Source organism: Habropoda laboriosa, unplaced genomic scaffold (genome assembly GCF_001263275.1).
Source record: "Habropoda laboriosa isolate 0110345459 unplaced genomic scaffold, ASM126327v1 scaffold276, whole genome shotgun sequence".
Lineage (NCBI taxonomy): Eukaryota > Metazoa > Arthropoda > Insecta > Hymenoptera > Apidae > Habropoda > Habropoda laboriosa.
Genome location: NW_017100410.1, coordinates 603,247 through 624,237, shown reverse-complemented (window position 1 = coordinate 624,237; position 20,991 = coordinate 603,247). Strand labels below are relative to the sequence as shown.

At 38.1% G+C, this 20,991-nt stretch overlaps 1 protein-coding gene across 1 annotated transcript in view; it reads right to left on the bottom strand.

Moving 5' to 3' along the window:
- LOC108575471 (serine/arginine repetitive matrix protein 2-like) overlaps positions 1–18,200 on the bottom strand; it is a 35,952-nt gene extending 17,752 nt beyond the window's left edge. Inside the window, exons 1-4 of the mRNA XM_017938286.1 lie at positions 18,060–18,200; positions 5,328–5,531; positions 2,212–2,550; positions 1,092–1,414 (exon numbers count right to left, since the gene is read on the bottom strand). Coding sequence (XP_017793775.1) covers positions 1,092–1,414; positions 2,212–2,550; positions 5,328–5,531; positions 18,060–18,200 — 1,007 coding nt within the window. The remainder of the gene's footprint in view (positions 1–1,091; positions 1,415–2,211; positions 2,551–5,327; positions 5,532–18,059) is intronic.
- Positions 18,201–20,991: the final 2,791 nt, after the last annotated feature.

Below are 20,991 nucleotides of genomic sequence, written 5' to 3'. Positions count from 1 at the left end.
TTGTTTCTTCGAGTATGTGTAAGTATGTAACAAAATTGCAAGGTTTTTGTTTCTTATTATACACTGCGTTTCATTAAAAAAATCACCTTAAAATTCTCAATTTTTAGATGCAGGATGGACAAGGTCATTTAATTATCTTCTCTGACTACGGTGATAGGAGAAAATTTTTATACGTGATTTTAATGGTCTCAGAAGGTGAATAAGGTGGAAAACAAATTCTTTTCTTTTTTTTTTTTACGGTCATCTGTTTTGTTTTATATAGGAATATATGTATCTTTTTTTACTAAAATTTCAATTCCCACTTCTTGTATCGAACAAATTTTCTCCCATCGCATTCACCCTTTCGAACTATTTAAATCACGTACGAAAATTTTCTCGTACCACCTTAGCTAAATAGAGACGACAATTAAGTGGCCCACCCTGTATATTGTAGTTAAAATAAAAATGAACCAAGTTTGAGAACCGTTTTTGTGTTTCCTCACAGAAGGATAGATTATATTCCCCGGAAGAAGAAAAAGCGACAGAAAATTGATTCCTCGTAGTTTCACAACTATAATAATAAGGATGAAAGTAAGAGTATAGCACACGTGTTTTACGATTACGAATATCATGTAAGTATGTTAAATTTGACAATACTCATTTGTTTCAATGTTTAGTAAGGTGTGAATGTTTGTTGTAAGTATTTCACTAATTACAACGTTAAAAAGATCGAGAAGCACTGCCAGATTTTGTACGTACAATTAATGTCCGCTGTCTTGTGTAAAATGCAATGAAATTCTTGTTACTCTTAGAAAACTATTAGCAGACTCCCTAAACACAGCGACAGAAATTTCCATTTCGAAATTTCAGAGAACGACTGTTAAATTATTGTCACCAAATTCATCCCACGTACGCAAACTTAATTTTCAATCGTTGCAAATACAAAAAAGTAAACTGAATAATTTCATCGACAGTACTTATTCAACGCTCTCTCTCATCCTAACATAATCGGTAGCTCGAGAGAAAAAAAAGCACATCTCACGTTGTTTCGTATATTTGTCAAATTTTTTCACGGTCTTTCTGTCTTGTTCCCTGTTTTTCAAATTACGTACCTGGAGGAAGACTTTGACGGAAACATCGGGTCAGATCGTTTCTTTGAAACTGTGGTCGAGTTCTTCGCAATGTTGTTGCTACGCCTCGCGTTGGCATTTTTAAAACGTTCCAATCTGGCCTCCGCTTGAGATAACTTCTTGGTAACATTTTGCTTTGGAAGCTTGTCAGGAACATCTACTAAGAAGTCCTCCGGGAATTGCTCACTCTCGAGATCGTTTCTAACACGGTTCTTCAGCGACTCGTCGTATTCCATCAGATGAAGTTTCGCCATCATACGATTCCTTTCCATTGTGTCCTCGTCCAAAACTTCCGCGATACGTGTCTGTCCAAACGCGACAGGAATGTTAATGTGAAAATTCTGGATAAGAATATTTCCTACAGTATTAACCCAGTCGTTACATATGTTAAATCTTCAACGAGTAATAATAGAACTGACGGTTATAAAATAATTGTAAAATTTGTTTTCTCAAGTATTAACCCTTTGCAATCGAGTGGTGACTGTGAAGCGACATTGAATAACTGTCACATGGTAAATAATTAATCAAGACAGAGAGCAGGTCTATTTTTCTAATTTATTCGCTATAGTGAAATAGAAAATTCATCGAATACTGAAATAAAATTCTACAGTTTATTTCTACGTTAGCTTTAAAAAATTTCGAAGAAGATCCGATTTGCAACATTTCCTACAGCAAAAAGACTTCCGGGTGCAAAGGGTTAATGTTCTAACAAGCATAAGCAGATCTCAAAATTATTTTCATTTATATGTAGAGTTTGCAATTTTTATTAAGTAATTTTAGTTATTGCAAAGCTCGTAGAAGTGTGAATACTATTTTGCAATATTAGTCAAGTAATGAAACTTGTAACCTTAGTGTCTTAAGACTTTGTATACTTTGTCTTTGAGAAAATTGAACGTGATAAAATTGAGTAGAGTGATTATTTACACTAATTAGAATATAGAATTACGAAATAATTATTTACACTAATTAGAATACAGAATTAAATAGAATTATATTTCTTCTTGTGTTCTATACGTGTTCTTGTTAGAACACTCGAAGCATGTTTACTTCGACTCCTGACCTATTTAACAAGCGCGCTATATATTTCTTCCGCCGACTATACCTCGCCTCGATGGTTCCCGTTCGCATATTGCGCGTCGTGGTTCTCATTCCCGAACTCCTCGTCGTCCTGCTGCTGGCTTGCAGACGGACCGAACGATTCTCGAGTGATTTCTTCGTGATACGAGACGACTGGTTTGCCGCCGTTCAAATTGCTGTTCACGTCAGCTCGGGCCACCCGCTTCACAGTCACGGACTGTCGATTCACCGTCAAATTTCCGTTCTTCTGCACGCCGTTTCCGTTCGGTTGCTTCCGCAGTTTGTTCTCCAGTGGCTCCAGTGGGTAACTTCTGTCGATGCCCTTCACGGTTGTCTGCCGTCTCTCGTCGAACATCTGCCTCACCTTTGTGTCACGGGAATTGCCGTAATTGTTGCGATTAGTCAACATTTAATTGTCCGTGTATGCGTGTGTAATCAACGATAAATGAGTTCTTAACGTTAAGCTAGATTCAATCTCTAGACGTATTAGGTCATGTGGCGAAAGCAAAATATAGTTGAATGAAAATCTTAAGGAAAGGATAATAGGAAAAGATTGTGGAACGAGAAGCTGCTTAGGTTTTGTTTTATCAAATGCAAAGGTTTGATGGAAATATTGATCTGAATTGTAAAATTCGACACGTACTCATGGGATACCTTAATATTAAAAGATAGTTGTTGATTAGTTACAATTTTGTAGGAGTGACAGAATTTCTGTGCGTTTTTAGTCTGGAATGAAGAATACTTATGGAGCGATAGAGGTGTGAAAGAAGAGTGTTTGGGACTGAGTATAGTCGGTGGAAGAAATACAGCGAGGTCGTAAAATCGTTCAGGCATCGAAATTTACACTCTCGAGAATGTTGATAAGCGAAACGACGGAAAACTGAGAAGATAAGGACCTGAAACCTCAGTCAGGGCCGTATGAAGTCCCGGAGTCCCTCTGCAACGCCTGAGGTAGGACACCGTGGTGGTTTTAGAGTGTAAAAATTCCGCAATTCCGCGGACCCTCCCACTAGAGAGACCGGGAGGTCTTTTGAAGATTTTTTCCACGTAAAAAAAAGAAAGTATGCCTTAGCTTTGATTCAGGTCTGATCGAAAAATGTAAAATGCCATATAAAACCTTAGATGTCGCTGCTTGCATCAGTGCTGCCATCTAATGCTCTAACTTACGACTTCGCTATATTTCTTCCTTCGACTATACTTTAGAATATCGTGTGAACGAAGGGTGCATGGCCACCCAAGGTTTTGGATGTGACTGAATGTTTACCGGGAATTCTGTGTAGAATGAGAGAAAAATAGTAATAGAGAGAGAGAAAAAGAATGAAAGAGTCTGGAAGATGCGTGCGCCAAGTCAGAGTGGAAAAGTCAGTGTGGAAAGCAGAGTAGAGACAGCGTGGTTTTGAGAGACAATTACATTAAGTAGTTTTATTTTCTATTAAATATGTTTTATTTTAAATTACATCTGCCCACATGCGAATAATTCCACTTCTTTTTCCTGGTCTCTGTAATTGAATCAAATTTTCAGAACGAATTTCGTTCAGTACTAACCTCCAGGTTACTTGTTGACATAATTTCACTTCCCGATAAACTTGTTTGGCAATGCTCACTTTACCATTCTCAAGATTGCGGTCAAGGTTTACCAAACATTTCATCTCCTTACATTTCTTTCACAGCGAACACAAAGATGCACACGATAAACTCTACAGAAATTCACTCTTCTGACCATCTGTTAATGGAAACTCCCTAAAACATTCGTCGCCACGTTCATCAATGACAATGATCACTGAGTACTTCAGGCACTTTGCGTTTATAACAAAGCATTTCTCGAGCTTTAAAATGAGCGCAAGCATAGATCGTTATCTTGAAACAGAGCCGAAATATTGGTATTGAAATGATGACGTGATAGCTTATCCCGTTCCATTTGTCAACGTTTATATACCGGGTGAGTCAATAAGAACTGCTATCTGAAATAACTCGCTACCTATTGTTTTGACAAACAAATATACTGGGTGGCTCGGAAATGTAGGCAAAATTCAAACTATCGTATCTCTGTTTCTAATTAAGCTAGAGACGAAAGCCAAAGGGTACTTTACTTGTTATTTGAAGATGAACCCAACGCACGGGGAAGTACACACCGGGTGGTTCGAAAAGTCCGTAACGAAATGTCGGAAAAATTCAAACCGACGTATCTCCATTTCTAATTGAGATAGCGACAAAAACCAAAAGGTACTTTACTCGTTATTTGAAGACGAACCCAACGCACTCCTCAAATTATTCTAACGCGAACGGGGAAGTACATACCGGGTGGTTCGAGAAGTCCGTAACGAAATGTAAGAAAAATTCAAACTGATATATCTCTGTTTCTAATTGAGATAGCGACAAAAACCAAAAGGTGTTTTACTCGTTATTCGAAGATAAACCCGATGCACCCCTAAAATTACTCCCAAGGCGAACTAGCGTTGCCACGAAAAATTCAACATCCTCGCTCCAATGCAGAGAACATAGTTCGACTTATATCCATTCCTGTTCATCTTACGAATTATTTGAGTAGTGCGTTGAATTCACCTTTAACCGTCCAGAAAAATACCGTTTAACTTTTATCACTGTGTCAAGTAGAAACAGAGATACGACGGCTTAAATTTCGCTACGAACTTTCCGAACAACCCAATACAAAAAGTATAGCGGAGTTCGTGAAATCTACTTGACTTTCTTGTCCAGAAATACCACTGTATATCCATTAACGCTACACTACAGCCAATAAAAAGACGAATTTAACGACCTATTATAAGGCGAACTTAAGTTAACCTCGAGCCCCAAAACTAGAAAACGTATTAAAAGTGAATAGACCACTCACTTTCAACGTTTCCGACGTAACAGATCACCGGGTACATAACACAACAAAATTCGCGGTAAGAAGCTGAAATTTCGGAGCGCTATCAACAGATTCCGCGAATTTGAAACGAATCGGCGACTATGACTGGAAATCACGGGCGTTTTCACGTGGAATAATTCGCAAGCAAGAATGCAAAGGAGGACTCAAGGGTGATCTGCCGCGATTTGAAGTCGCGAAACAGTGGCCATTAGCTCATTGAAGGGTGCACAGCGTGAAACCGCGTGACAGTTTCCACGCGGTGAATCGCTCACCTTTCCACCCTGCGAGGTCGAGGTTGTGTGGCTGCTGCTCGAGGTCCTTGTGACGGTGTGCTGGCTGATAGAGGCGGCATGATTCGAGCCGTTTGAACCAGCGCTGCCTCGTTGCACCACCTGATAAGCTCGTTGCTGTTGTTGGTCGTAAAGCTGCAGCAGCTTCTGCTCCTTCTCCTGTAGCTGCTTCTGCTGAAAGCGAGCCTGCGACAACCGTGCACGATTTTCTTTTAGTTTTATCATGTTTCGTCAGTGAACACTTCCTACCAGCGGTAATTGCTTCAGATTTCGCGTTTATACAATTTTTTTCGTGTAGAGCTGTTTGCTACGATATTTACTTTATCGATTGGCTTTTCCGTAGTTTTGTAGATTTTATAAATTGTATTTTTTTTGTATTTTTGTGTGACTTTTGAATAGTGCATGGTAACTGTTCGATGGATATTATTTAGTTTAACGATATTGGATTTGTAATAATTTTATCGTTTTTTAACAGACATTTTGAGTGTTTGCGTGTGGTTTTTGTTAATGAGTTCTAGAACGTGGATATTGGATTTTTATGTTGTTTATTTTTTACACAGTACTTTTTAATACTCGGATTTCCAATTTAAATGTGAACTTCGTGTATTCAGTTTAACAACTCTGTATTTGTATTTACGAATTTGTTATGCGAGATAAATTTAATTTAAGGAAAGAAATTGTTCCGATACATTCTTTTAACAATTAAGTAATGTTCTAATGAAGTGTAGTCTCTGAACCAACGCTTCTGGAAACTGTAAAAACTCTTTAGATAAGGTACACTTCAATCATCACTATTTAACCATTCACTATCCAAAATATTCATAATTCTCCAACAATTCTGTAACGGAAGTATTAACAAATTTTGCACTCGAAGATTTGAAGCTTTCACGGCCTGGTATCACACAGTTATTAGTGTTGAGGCCTTCCAGTGGAAGTGTACTTATGGAAGAAATATTCCGACGTCTTCAAATTTTACACTTTCTGTCTTCAACTAATTAAAAGAAATGTATATTTTTCAGAATTCTCTTCATTGCCAACGTTTTCAAATTTTACACTTCCTCTCTTCCACTAATCAAAAAATTAAGAAATGTATATTTCAGAATTCCCTTCGTTGCCAACGTCTCCAAATTTTACACTTCCTATCATCCACTAATCAAAAACTTAAGAAATGTATACTTTTCAAAATTCTCTTCATTTCCAACGTTTTCAAATTTTACACTTCCTATCTTCCAACAATGAAAAAATGAAAAAATTCTCTAGAATTCTCTTCATCGCCAACGTTTCCAAATTATACTCTTCCAATCTTCATCTAACTGAAAATTAAAGAATTCATATTCTTCACTTTCTATCGACGATTCCAAACTTTACACTTCCTCTCTTCAACCAACCAGGAAACTAAAAAAATTAACATTTCTCAAACTTCTCCGCTGTCACTTTCTCCAGACGTTCATTTCCGCAGTAGAAGCAGCCAAAAGATCCTTCAAATGCACAATTTTCGATGCTCCACGAATTCTCGAACTCTCATATCAACGTAATAATATTAATCAAACACGCACGATCGGGGGATCCTTCCTTTTCATTTCATCGATCTCTGATCACGTAGCAGCTGCTCTCTCTCGTGGAAATAATTAAACAAAGCCGTGATTTGCTAGTGCAGTTAACGCTGGGCGGTCTACGCGATTCCTGGTTAACCACGGCTCCTATTCCTACGACGATGGTTGCACCGGCTATAGTGCGAGCGATGCATATGTGGCGCTCGCACGCTGTGCAATTTCATCGATTCCTTTTAACCTACATGCGAAGGGGTTAGTAAACTCGTTACATTGCCGAAGCCAATGTTTCTTCTCTCAATTCAACGAGATCATTATGATTACGCACAATCTTTTCGATGATTTTTCCATCGTTCGGTCGATCGGTGTAGTTTTCGTTCGAACCTGCGTTAGTGTTCTCTTTTATTAGCGTGCGTTCGAGTGTTTGATTCTTTGGATAGACAGTACGTTTTGTGAGAGCGAGTTTAGTAAATTTTGATAGTTTCGATGTCGATCTTTGAGGACTGTGAGTAGGTTTTCCGTGACTTTTAAAGAGGAGAAATTAGAAATTAATTTATTTAAGTTAGCTCTTTTGACATAAATTTTTGTTATTTATGATGGTCGTTGTGATTGTGAAACTTGTAATTCTGGCTGTTCCAGAATGAATAATATACAGGGTGGGCCATGTAAAACAGGCCACCTAATTATCTTCTCTATTTACGGTGGTACGAGAAAACTTTTATACGTAATTTTAATAAAAATTTCTTCGATCAACGAAATGGCAAAAATTCAAAGGAAGTTTCACATCTGATTAAACATGCATAGGTGATCTTGGAACAAAAAAACAAAACAGATCTTTCTTTCCCTCATTCACCGTTTGAAATTATTTAAATTATGTATAAAAATTTCCTCGTACCACCATAGCTAGAGAAGATAATTAGAAGGCCCTTTTTACGTGGCCCACCCTGTACAATACAACCTACAATTAACTCAAAATATTTGAACTTAAATAAATTAAGAATAGACAAATTTTTAAAAAATTCCAAATTATTTGTATTTATTAATGTTCTTCCACATTACTTTCGTCAGAAGCCTAAGCATGCATCCAAGTGTAGGTGAAAATGAATTAGCATTCAGCAATCAAAATCGCCAAAAAAGTACTAATTTTGTTTACACAGATGAATTTCTCATTGTAATTCCAAATGTGTCATATTTCTCCTCCACGCTCTAACAAAATGAATATTTCATTATTGATTATTGCAAAATTTCACGGAGGAAAACGGTGATACTCTCTTAATTGTTAAAAGTGATACGACACTTTCAAGCAAGATTGCAACTGATAAAAGGATTTCAAATCTAAAAACCGATGGTAGATAGGACCTTTAGCGACAGGAAACTAATAAAACGTTAATTTAATTAAGCAATAACGTTAATTACGTCTATTCAATCGTACTTCTTTCACTCCTCTTCAAAGACAGACAGACGAGCTCAGTGGTGAAGGAAAAACGAGAGCAGAACGCGATAAAGTCTGAAATTGAATGTATCGTAGATACTTGTACCGATACACCGTGACGATAACGCAACACGACGATGTTCTCGGTACGCTGCACATCGAACTAACGAAGTCCAGTCGATTAAACTTTTTAGAACAAAATTTTTTTCTTACGCTAATTCGAGATGATCGCGAGTCGATCGATCGGCTTGACAGATGATCACGATTAACGGTTGAATTTGATTTGTGCACTATAGTGACACTGAAGATTGTTTCGAAGGTGTTCGAGATACTCGAGATAGCGATGATAATAAGTGAACGTAAAGGGGCGTTCAGTCGATCAATATACAGGGTGTCCCGCGATAAGCGCCGTTTGATAGAACTATTGAACGGTAGATGACAGGATAAAAAGGTAACGAGACTTTTATCGTCATTTTTTCTACGTAGAACGTTACTGTTAGAAAAGTCCAAAAAGCGAAGGCTTGAGTGGGCCATGTGCAGTCTTCTCCTGCGTTTCCCACTCCTAGGGATAGTTCTGCCTCAAGGCTAAGAAAGGCCATATTGTCAAGGGGGTCCTCTTGGCTAGGTTTTTCAGAAAAGATAGAACTGTATCAGCACTCGTACAGTATAGTTCGAAATACAAGGATTCACTCTGTTTAACCGCCCACGTTTATATCTTATTCAACCGCTCACCACCGTTATCCTGACTGATTTTCTCTTACATTACTGTGGAAAATAAATTGTTACCTTGAATTTTTCAATGCTACACTAAGGTCGTCTCGTGTTTCTTAACCCTTATGTCGATAACCAGAATTGTCGTCTACTTTATCGTCCAATTTTAGCAGCTCTCTGATAACAAAATTCTAAGCTTGAGGCAAACACGGATAGGAAATGTGCGAAATAACAACGATTTAAACCTTTTACCTGGAAGATCAAATATTTTAAGCGAGAATTATTCAAAAGGGTGCCCCGGTTACTGACATAAGGGTTAAATGGAACACAAAAATTTCTGTTTTGGTATTATTAGATGATTGCAAAAGTTCGTGCCTGATTTTTATTGGATTATGAGAGTTATTGGTTGTTAAATAATTAATAATCCTTATTTTAAACTATAAACTTTTATTGGACACAAGGAAGGTTCGCTTTTCTACTTGATGGCAAGAGCACTGTCTACAGACTGAGAATGCTCCCTAATATTGCCTACGACCCCGCTTGGGACCGAAGGGCCTTTTGTCACGTGTCATAAACATTTAGATCTTTACTAAACAGAGGTGGTAAGGCTAAACGGATTTCTCTGAATGTATACAAAAGTCATATATACTTCCTAGTAAGGTGTTAGATTAATTTTTGTTATATCTAACTGTTCCGTCCATCCGACGGAATATACATGCTATTATATTTCTCTGCTTCTTCAGATTGCCAAAGTATTCCTTTTCTCCTAATGAGAACATTGTTCGACATTCAAGCATTGTCACAATTGAGAGGATTAACGCTCAGTGACACAATAAGGTTGTTCACGACATGGATTAGAGCATCCTCGTTTCGTGCTCGTTAACACCTTGCCATAAAGCCTTTCTTTATGGTTTTCGACACCGCGGGACACCACGAACCCTCGTGGTAGCCTACCTGCCCCGAATCAGGTCCCGTAACCTTTGGGCTCTTTCTCCCACTAGCGCACTATCGCGCTTTCCCTTTCCTTCGAAATTTGGGAAAAGTTTTAGCTGCACCCGCACCAATCGGAACGATTTGGAGTTTCGTCTCCCACCAAAATAAATCCATTTTGCTTTGGCATTCTGAGAAGTATAAATATTAAAAGGAAGTACAACGAGTACCAGTAAAAGAATCAGTGTGAATCTTAGACCAGTATCCGACCGTATATCGCACATATACGCGAATACAAACGTAAAAAGAGTCCATCACATAGAGTCAGTGATCGGAATTCAGGTAACACCAGGTGACAGTGAGTCAAGGTGTTGCCTCAGTTAGTGAGACAATAAAGTGAAATCACACGTGGCTCTTCGTGCAAGAGAAAGGTTTCTATTTAGTTTAAACCGCGTTTCAACTAGGTTTTCAAACGACAATATCGAAACAACCACGAAAATCTTCGCTTAGTGTCTACTAACAATCATAATCTGCTGCACAACATTAATTTGTCGTGCAGCGTAGCGAGAAGCATCGACGCAACTAAAATCGTTTCGGTGCAGCACCTACACTAACTGACTGATAAATCTAACAATTTTCAGAGGTGCTGGGAACCTTACCGACTACGTCACAGATGTTTCTTTACTATTTTCAAATAATTGTTCGTTTCGTTTCATTTTATTTTCAAGTGAAACGTGCCTTTGCGCACGCCGTTTGTGTTTTATTTTCAAATCGGCCACGAACTTTTGCAATCATCCAATATAAAAGTACAGGAATACATATTGATCGTCTGAACGCTCCTTTGCAAAGCTTTAATTACGGTAAATAAGGTGTAAAAGACAGCATCACGATTTCCGATCAAGTTTCTGCGGTTTAGAAGCACTGTGCGCCGCGATGCAGAGGGTGCAAGTCAACCGATGTGATCCGTCTTCGACGAAAGATCGGGCATTGTTTGATAATCAAGACGGAACTGCTAATTGGATGGCCATCGTATCGGCGAGTCGGCAATCAGGTGGCCTTCTAATTGATTTATTCCTAATGAGCCCGTGCTGCTTGCTGCCCCGCTTTGTACACGTGCAAATTCTAGACTCGACTGTCCGTAAGCGCGCAATTCGTAATGATAACGAGACGTTGATTGGACGTCAATTAGCGTCGAGGCTTGCAACGTACCCGCAAAACATTTTAGACGCGATCATTCTATCGTTGCTTCCGTTTCGTACGTTTTCTGCGAATTTTCGGCGATCGTAATATTGACGAACGATGGCAGGAAGAGTGTCGAAGTTTGCTTGTCCGCAGAGAATGGCGTTTATGCCTGCGGTTACTGTATTTAATCACGAATTTGTGAAACGTGATCTTTACAATTTTCTTCGCTATTCCCACCGATTGACATTTTTTCCAAATTTTTTCGATACGTTATTTAGTGAATTAATCCTTCTAACTTCTCGAAAAAATTCGAGTGGTTCGGTCCAATTTTAAAACAGTTGTACTGACGTGACCTATCGATGGGTCATTCAAAATTATGGGAAAAGAGATCGAGTAGATGGTGTGATCTACCGAAAAATGAGGCATTAATGATAATTACTCAGCTATTGCAATTGGTAAATTTTTATACACCAAGTAGATACTCGTCAAACTTTTCGAACACGGACCCTATACACTGAATTTGTGAAATCTGCACGCAGAACATTGAAATTTTTTCAATGTTTCTATTCACTCTTTCGTAACACGTATTGACAGTCTTGTAAGTTTCTCATTTTGAATTTGTGTCAGTATTTCTTGTATCACCTGTAATGTTTTAACTATTTCTGTGTAATCTAATGGGAAATTTTTTGCATAAATAAATAAGTAAATAATTAGACTGCGAATTTTGATGCATTTAGAGGAAATTTAAAGGGCAAGAAATATCCAAATTATAGTGCTCTTTGTTGGATTATAAGGAGAAATGAGTATGTGCAAGACCACTAGACAAAAATCTGCTGTTTCGATGGAAAAGGTTTCTAGATATAGGTTCGGTAAGTACGAGAGTAGGGGTTGGTCTCAGAGGTCAATGTAGGGTGAGGTCTAGGTTCAGCGATGAGTAAAGGATGATGTGGAGGTCTAGGTTTCGGGGTGACTAACGTTAGGATGATGCGGATTTGTTTACAGTTAAGGAAAGGAGGCAGGATGACTAAAAACTAATGAAAGATAGGAGAGAGGTATACGACAATAGAAATAACATAGTAACAATCTGTTTAGCATGGGTGACGCTGATACGTTTTTTTCCCCTGCGTCTTGTCGACTGATTGTATAGCGACGTGCCTTCCTCGCGTATCAAAATAAAGAAGATTCATAATTAAAATAATATCTTTTAATTTATTACCATAATTCTAACACTCTTTATAGTACCTGGTAGGTTAAATAATTTTCTACCGAAGTTTTACTTTTTTTCCCTATATTCTCAAAAATATGAATTTGCACAAAAATCCGCAGTATAGTAATAATGTATCTGTATAAATACACGTGAAATTCGCGCTCTCCTTTTGTTTTCTTTCTTATCGCATGTGTATGGTTTGTAGAACACGTTTTATTCAAATCCCTTTGAGTCCAGTTGTAAAATTCAGTCTAAGCAAATATATCTCGTTGTGTCGAACCGTGTGATCGTTTTTACTATTAGGCGTACAAATGAATTCGGTGCCTTTTTTCACAAACTTACGTTAATTTACAAAAAATCAAACACAATTTCGATGTTCAAAATGACTGTCCGGGTCGCGTAATGTTCGATGCTTAAGTGCCGAACCGGTACGCGAGCTTAATCGCACCTTGATTTAATCAGTGTGAAATGCTAAGAACTAGTTTTATTTGCAACAGAGTGATACTTGAGATGATGTCGCCATGAGACTATCAAAATACTAATTTTCGTAAGACCAACTGCTAAGACCTCCAAAAAAGGACGCGCTTCTGCCTCGTTTCCTTAGTTTTGGCCAGTTGCTGATTGGTGGCCGATTTCTTCTGGGGGTTGTAGGTGCTGACTCCTCATTGGAGGAGATTGTTTAGGTGGGACGCAGCTCTTTCCAAGGGAAGGGGATTGTTGCTTAACATTAGAAAACCCCCTTTTTGGGGTTTTTCCCAGGGGTTGCCGCGTGACTTTCCACCGCGCACGCGACCTCTCCACGGGGGGTACGGTACGCGCGAGAGGACCGGTACCTCGGTCTGGCGGCCAAGTGTAATTGAACAAGTTTATGACGATGATCCGCCAAACCGAGGGTTCGTCGCGATTTCTTGCGAGGCAACAATGATCTCCATTATTTTGAATTACTTTTTTCCATTAATTGGGCAACTGACGACTTATCCCTCCGAAGAAGTACGTATATTCTCGAAAATATGAATTTGCATAAAAATCCGCAGATAATACACACTTGGGTGGTAAGAAACGCTGGCAGCAGTGAGCGTTTCGCGAATTTCTCATTAATATCAAGCGTCATTCATCCGTAGTGCATCAAAAACACAGTAACCCCACCAAACGTGCAACAAAATCGTAAACAGATGCTCGAAAATTCGGCGATAAACTTTTCTTTTCGAAAATAGCTCGCTCGACTGTACTTAGGTGGAACGGAGGATCTCACGCATCGAACGAGTACGTTCACCTTGCCCTTAAATAAGACTCTAGATTGCCGTGTCCCAGTCCATTGAAACGTGGGGAGAAGAGGCGGGCAAAGAGAAACAGGTGGGCCAAGGGAAAGGATTGCAAGTAAGTACATACATTAAAGAAAGAAGAAGGAATGGAGGAAAGGAGGTCAACGTCAAATGTGTCGCAAGAGATCGCGCGTCGTCTTGCAATTTGGTATATCTCGAGCTCGAACCGGTGAAAGAAACGTGAAAATGGAGACATTTTTAAATGGAAACATTGATAAATACAGGTGGTTTCGTGATGCACGGAATCCAGAAGTGTTTTGTGTACAAAACGTCGTTTTTAAATGGAACAACCGAGGACAGATGTGAATTTTCGACAATTTTCCCTGGCACTTTAGTTCGTGTCATCTTAATGAATTTTCATGATTATGATTTTCTTAAGAAAAGGTGCATTCTCACGAATTTTCCTTTTACAGGTTTCATTCGAGAAAAACTCTGTTCACGAGGAATGTGGTAATAAAAAGATTGATGTAACGAGGATGTTGAAGATATTAAGGGAGTGACTGATGTTTGTGTTCACAGGAATGATTTTGAACGGGGAACTTTTGGAAAATTGCACGAAATACTGCGTAGACACGTAAAATTCTGCATTGTTACGTTAAACAAAAATGTGTCCGTCTAATTGGAAATCTTTCAGCTTCAAAATATTTTCGATATACTGTTTATCAGCTTGGTGTTAATTAATTAAATAAACAATGAACAATTATTGAAAAAGTATATTTAAAATTCGTCAGGTGCTGTGCATGTAATTGTAAAGCGCCATTAAACAAACGATATTAAATAAGAAAAGAAATGAGAGAGAAAGAAGAAAATTGAGATAAGGAAAACTGAAAATAAGAAAATTAAGGTAAAAAAAGGTAAAATTAAGAAAATTGAGATAAGGAAAATTAAAAATACGAAAATTAAGATACGGAAAATTAGGAATAAGAAAATTAAACAGGTAGCAAAAGCAGAGCAATAATTTACACTAATGTGAGCACAGAATAGCTGCAAGTATACATTGTATTTTAAGAACAGGTAGAATTACACGTTGCTGCCGCCGCAGGTAAATGGTTGCAACACATGGAGAAAACGAAGTTTACTGGCTCGCAAGGGACAAGTTACGTCAAATAATTACATCGTCACCTCAATGTAGCTACGTACTTCAGCTAACCAGCAAACTGTGCGTGGAAGACGAATTACGTTTAGCTGATGCATCGTTAGCTTTTATAGAAACAATTGTCCAGATTCAATTGTTTTCTATTAATTTCTTCTCCTAACAACAAAATGAATTTATAAGTGAATTATAAGAGATTTTTCTCCCAAGCTGAGCTGTTCGTCGTGTACTTGGATTCGGTGCACTAGCTTCTTGTATGCAGCGGCACTTAATTCACACGAACGAATATGCTAAGTACGTAAACTGTTTGGAAATCCGCGTATAATCGAAAACGCGTTGTTCGATGTATTCCCTACAAGACTATAATCGCACAGTATAAGCGACGTTCCTCGAGGCACTCGTTCGGCTGCCGCGTAAACACCGACTGAGGACGAGTCGTCCTGCCCGATTTCTAATCGCTGTACGCTCGCAACTGTTCTGGGAACAATTCTAGGTCTTAACTTCTTAGAACTCGTGATATTACTTGCGAGCCAAACATAAGAAACGCGAGCCTGGGTCGCCGTACGTACATCGAGCCAAACGTAAACCTAGCTGTCCTTTTCAGAGTGAAACTATCGCGAGCTGCTCTCGAGAGTACCTCTCGCGAGTGGACACTGCGTCTGAGAGTGACTGTCCGAGAGCACCGCTCAACTCTCTGAGATTTACGACTCGAATAAACAGTTGCTTTGCAAACACGAAGCAGTTTCGTATTCTTGAGAGAACTCTCGTGCGAGTAAAAAAAGTCCGGAAAAAAAATTAGTGGAGTATCCCTGTCATGACGATTATTTTATTATATTTACTATTATAACTTTTATCACTTCGAGAATAAATTGGTCTCTGATTGCTTAGAATATAAGCATCGTGTCAGCAAAGAATTCCTTGTTTCGGTTAATTTGTCATTAATTATTTTTGGTTTTTATCTTTGTAAATAATACTCAAGATGAGTTTCTAAGTGGTTCATTTAGGAACAGACCATCGTCCGAAGAAAACGAGACGGAATATAAGTTATAAGTACGTTTATACTCTTTTATTTAACCGCATTTTTCATAACTTTCCCATCATTTCCTGGAAAAATGACAATTACATTTTTTACTCCTTAGGGCGTGTAGAATCATGCTGTGAAAGAATGCCAAAATTCGCCTATTTTTAGCACCCTTCTTTGAAAATATTGATAAACTGGAGAAATGTTGGAAAAATCAGGGAAAAGAAGAAGATGTGACGGTTTATGGAGATAGTTCTTTCACGATAGTGAATTTTTCATGATGTTAATCTGTTCTGTTGCTTTATGGTAGGGTATGGCTCAGCTCGTCCGTGCTATCTAACAGACAGGACAGTTAGAATAATAGAGATTCCTTTAAAGATCCCCTTAGAGATCCCTTTGAGAGTTGTGATCAGACTTCGAACTCGGATTTGGTGAGACTAGTTGGCTGCTGCACTTGGATTTCAACTGTATCGCAGACGACTGGTCCACATAAATCTCCAACCGAACTTTGTCAACTTTGGACACTGGGACTTACAGGGAAACTTCGGTAACCCGAAAATTCTTATTTTTTTGAAACTTTGCAGGTTTGTAGGGGACCTCAAAAGAAATATTGAGCAATCTTTTTGGCTCTTCAATTCTTTAGGGTGAAAACAGCCCTTGAATGGAGATAAATGGTACCCTATTTCTCTGTATATCTTCAAAATTATAGTAGGTGTAACAAAAATGGTTATAATAAACATTTAGCAATTTTTATGCCTTATAAGACGATGCTATTAAATTAATAAAATTTTTCTGTTTAAATAGACAATCTTCCACCACCGCTGTTGCGAAAAATTTTGGATTCTCTGTCACGTGAAAAAATATGTAGAATAAATGCAGATAAATTCATTGTCAGATATATAATAAATACAAATACGTACGATAAAAATATACAAGAGGTTCTACAAATACACAATGATTTAACGCTCACATTTTTCTCAACTTGTGCTAAAAATGACCAATTTTATTTTTTCTTATTATTTCCTACATAGGTGTACGGAAAAAAGTTTCTCATTGATTTATGATTCTGTAACTTACATTTTCACCATAAAATAGAAAAGACAGCGCAATATGGAAAGTGAAAAAAATTATTAAACGAAATTGCACTTTTCGGAGACAAGTAGTTTTAAAGATATACAAGGAAATAGAGTAATTTTGATTAGAATCTGTTTCACAAGTGTGACTCGTTACAAGACAACCTTGTTCGATGCTCAAAGCGTATTGGATCATCTCTGATTAATAAACGAATCCAAAGTGCTTAACTCCACGAAATAAAATTCCTGAAATTCTTTTCATTTATGAAGAATAAAATTGGCAGAATATCAAAAAGCGGGGTTAATCATTTTGGCTTCTGAGTGGCTCAAGTATCATTCTTACCGAAACTACAGATGTGGACAGTTTCATTGATACTTCGGTCGTTTCATCTGCGATAACCCGATAATAAAGCTCGAAAGTTAGGTACCAGAGAGACTTATTCGACCCGCTGTATATCAGAAATATCGAGGAACAGGAAAGGAGAAATTGGTTGCGTCGAGGATCGCATAAAGGCTACATAAACGGCACTCGAGCACAGTTTTGGAAAGCAAAAGAAATACCGATAAACGCGTGCATTCATCTCTATACATGGTTATGTGTGTCAGAGCGGTGATATTCTGGTGTCTTCCACGTTTCGACCAAATATGCAACCGCGAATGGTCAATTACGATGGACTTCTCTTTTAAATAATTTCTTTCTCCTTTCGAAAGTCCATTTGGCTCTGATTTTACCAACAAGAGAACATCCCCAGGTTTTTCCTTTTTTCTTCAAAGTCGAGTTGGCTCTGATTTTACCAACAACAAATCATCCCCAAGTGTTATTCACAGATTTTCAAGAAATTCACGTGTAACGCAGTTCTCGAAAAAATATTTAAATTAGCTCTTAATTTACCCTTAATTACTATTCAATTTTTAAATTAGTTAGACGCTGAAATATTAAATTAAAAGCAAACTTCGTCCAAATAAGCACAGATTGGCTGAAACAGCGAAAGTAAATTTAGACATCAAAGGGTTAAGCGTGATAAAACAGCGTGGCAAATAATGTTACACAATGTGAAATAAAAAAAACGAACGAACCATTATATTTCTGGCAAATATAATTCTAAAAAGGAAGCTGACAATAGTAAGCTACACAATGCCGTTCGATATCCTTCAAGAACCATTCGAAATAAAAGAATGCTCTGAGGCAGTACCATGTTATTCAAATTGGAATCGATGGATGTCAGCTCTTGTGCCGCCCAGGATGTTTCCATGTCTATAGAGACACCACGAGCTCCTAGTTGTTTTGATTGTATCGACGTATTTCTCGGTTTTTTTCGTTCCTTGCGTTTCATCGTCTCGCGTAATTTCCCTCTACTTCGATATGATAACTACTCGTTTCTTTTTTCACATTTCTTCTTCGTTCCTTTGCCTCTTACACACGCTTTCAGCTGAATGTACACACGTTCACATTGTGTTCACCTCACTGCACGTTTTATTGCATTCGATTCTCTAATTTGCATACGTAGAGTAGAGAAAGTGTCACCATTCTATTTCACGGTTCGCTGTTTGTGAAGCTCACTATACCGAGCTCTACACGCGTTCAAGTTACAAGTTTCCGTCGACTTTTAGATGACAATCGCTCAATGCGATATTACGTCGCTGCAAGGCTGACCTTCTTTCTAGATGTCAAGTTCACAGCTTACTACGGAGCTTTGCAAGTAGTCGATGAGCCAATTGCAATTTCATTGATATTTAAACCTGCATTCTAAGCATTTGATTGTATTCTTCGATGAAGTTTCGGTTAAATGAATTCTTCGTTAAATTTTTCGTGTATTTGCTTTCCTTATTAATGAAGTAATCGTAGGAATTTATGTAGCTGTTATCAGTTACTTGTAGATTGGAGGAATTTTTATTGAGAATTTTTGGGTAATTTTTTGCTCTCAGTTATGGAACTCGGAGTAGATATTTAAGCTCTTTGATACCTTTCTTCTTGCATTTGTTTAAGCAACGTTAAAGAATAATTTAATTCTCGACACAACTTCTTGGTCGGGATTAATGAATTTAGAGCGAAAGACTTGTTAAACTAGAGATTTGTGTATCGAGTGGATGAGTTCCTTGTCATCTTTCCTCTAGTATTCATCGTAACCAGAGTGTTCCAATTTGGCTTCTGTTGCCGAGTTCCGAGCAAGTAGTTCAGCGAAGAAGTTTGTTAAAAATTGTATAATACTCCACTGCAGTGGTACATTCGCAATGGTGTATCCTTATCTTCAAGGTGAACTTTCAATTTTACTTTCAAATTTATTACAAATCATATAGCTTCACGACGAAATTTTCCATTCCGAAATACGCCAGGACACCGTAGACAGTTCTTCTGTCGGTACGAAACTGTTCAGTTCGAATTATCGAAATCAGAGTAAACGATATATCGAAAAACATCCCCCGTCATTTTTATTCCCGCAATTCGCCGAGACATCCTGAACAACTTGTCGTAAACCTCGATCCAACTTAAACGCAATTCTTCAGCGTTTCTGTTTCCAGCGACAACTTCTTTACAGCAACGATAACTATCGATAACCCCAGTCGAGGATCAATTATAACCTCGCGATAGAGCTGAACGACACTACGAGGGTTACCGTTACAACTGCGTTGTTACCAAGCCCGTTTTGCTTGCGTTCTATCGCCGCGCATGTGCAACTTTCCTACCCTTACAATGTTGATGACAGCCTGGCTATTGCGAACCGCCCGATTATCGAGTCTAAAGAGGATCGCGCGACATAAACTTGCGCAATCCTGGCCCAGTTCCTTCTCGCGTCCTTGAATCTCACTCGAATATTTTTTTCAGAACTTAGGTTACACGTAAATTTCGTTAAATTGGTTTGTGACGTTTAACACTATCGACCGGTCGCTATGAAGTCGCCGTGCACTGCTTGCCGTAGCCACGAAACTCTACAACCTTTAACTCTTTCGCTACGAGGGACGTATACAGGGTGTCCGATGAGGAATTGAACAAACTTCGACTACGTATCCGGCAGGTGATTCTGAGTAAAAAATGTCATGTACACTGTAGGTCTAATTCCTTTAGTTATCGAGATTAAGCATTTTTTATGCTAGCTTCGAGAGCAGAGGTAAGCGGCTCCTAATGATGAAAGTTTGTGCATGGTATTCAGTCTGCGTTTTAGAGTTGGTTTGACAGTGTGTTAAATTAATACAGAAATTTTATTACTTTTGGTGTTAAAATCAAAACAGTAGTTTGCAATGGTTTCACTTTTTCTGCTAACTGGATTCCTTGGTTTTCTTCCAATTTTTTCAGAATATTTTAATTTGGAAAATTGTAGCTTGAAATAATGTAAATATGATGAAAATGACAATTACTATGAATGTAATGTAAATATAAGCTACCTTTTTTAATTCTTTGCAATGTTCAAAGCTAGCTGGAATTAATTACCCCACACCTCATGTTCAGATATTTGAAGTAACACACTGAATTGAATTCACATATCGCGAAAAACCAAACACGAGTTGGGAAGTAGAAACATTTCTCTATTTAATGAGATTAATATTAACAATTTATATCGATTCCAAGTACTAACTTACCTCGCTTAAGAATTGCCCACTGTTGTAAGGTTACGTTGCAAAATGAACACTCGGGGATTTGTTTCAAATAAAACACTGCTATAGTCGTAGAAGTATCGTACAGAGTCAAATCACGCGTTTTTTATTTCAAGAAATTAAAGTGGCCGGAATTGCTCCGCTTTTCTCTACTCTCTCAAATGCAGAATACACCGATATGATATTCACGTAAGGTTTCTCCAAAGTTAATAGTAGAGCTGTGGTAGCTAAGTATCAGCAAAGGTGTCCCGATCGCACAGTTCCATACCACTCTACTCTCCAAAACGTCTTTAGAAGTTCGAGAGAATCGGATTCCGAACATAATCTGTCAATTGAATAATCTGTACGTCAAAGATAGATTAAAGTAAATACGTTGGAATTATTGTTTCACTGTAGAATTAGATCTACAGTGTATACGACATCTTTTTCTCTGAACGACTTGCTGAACGTATGAGTGAAGTTTGTCGAGTTTCTCGTCGAACACTCTGCGTATAGGCTCTGAAAGAGTGGTCACTCATTTACGAAGGGCATTGT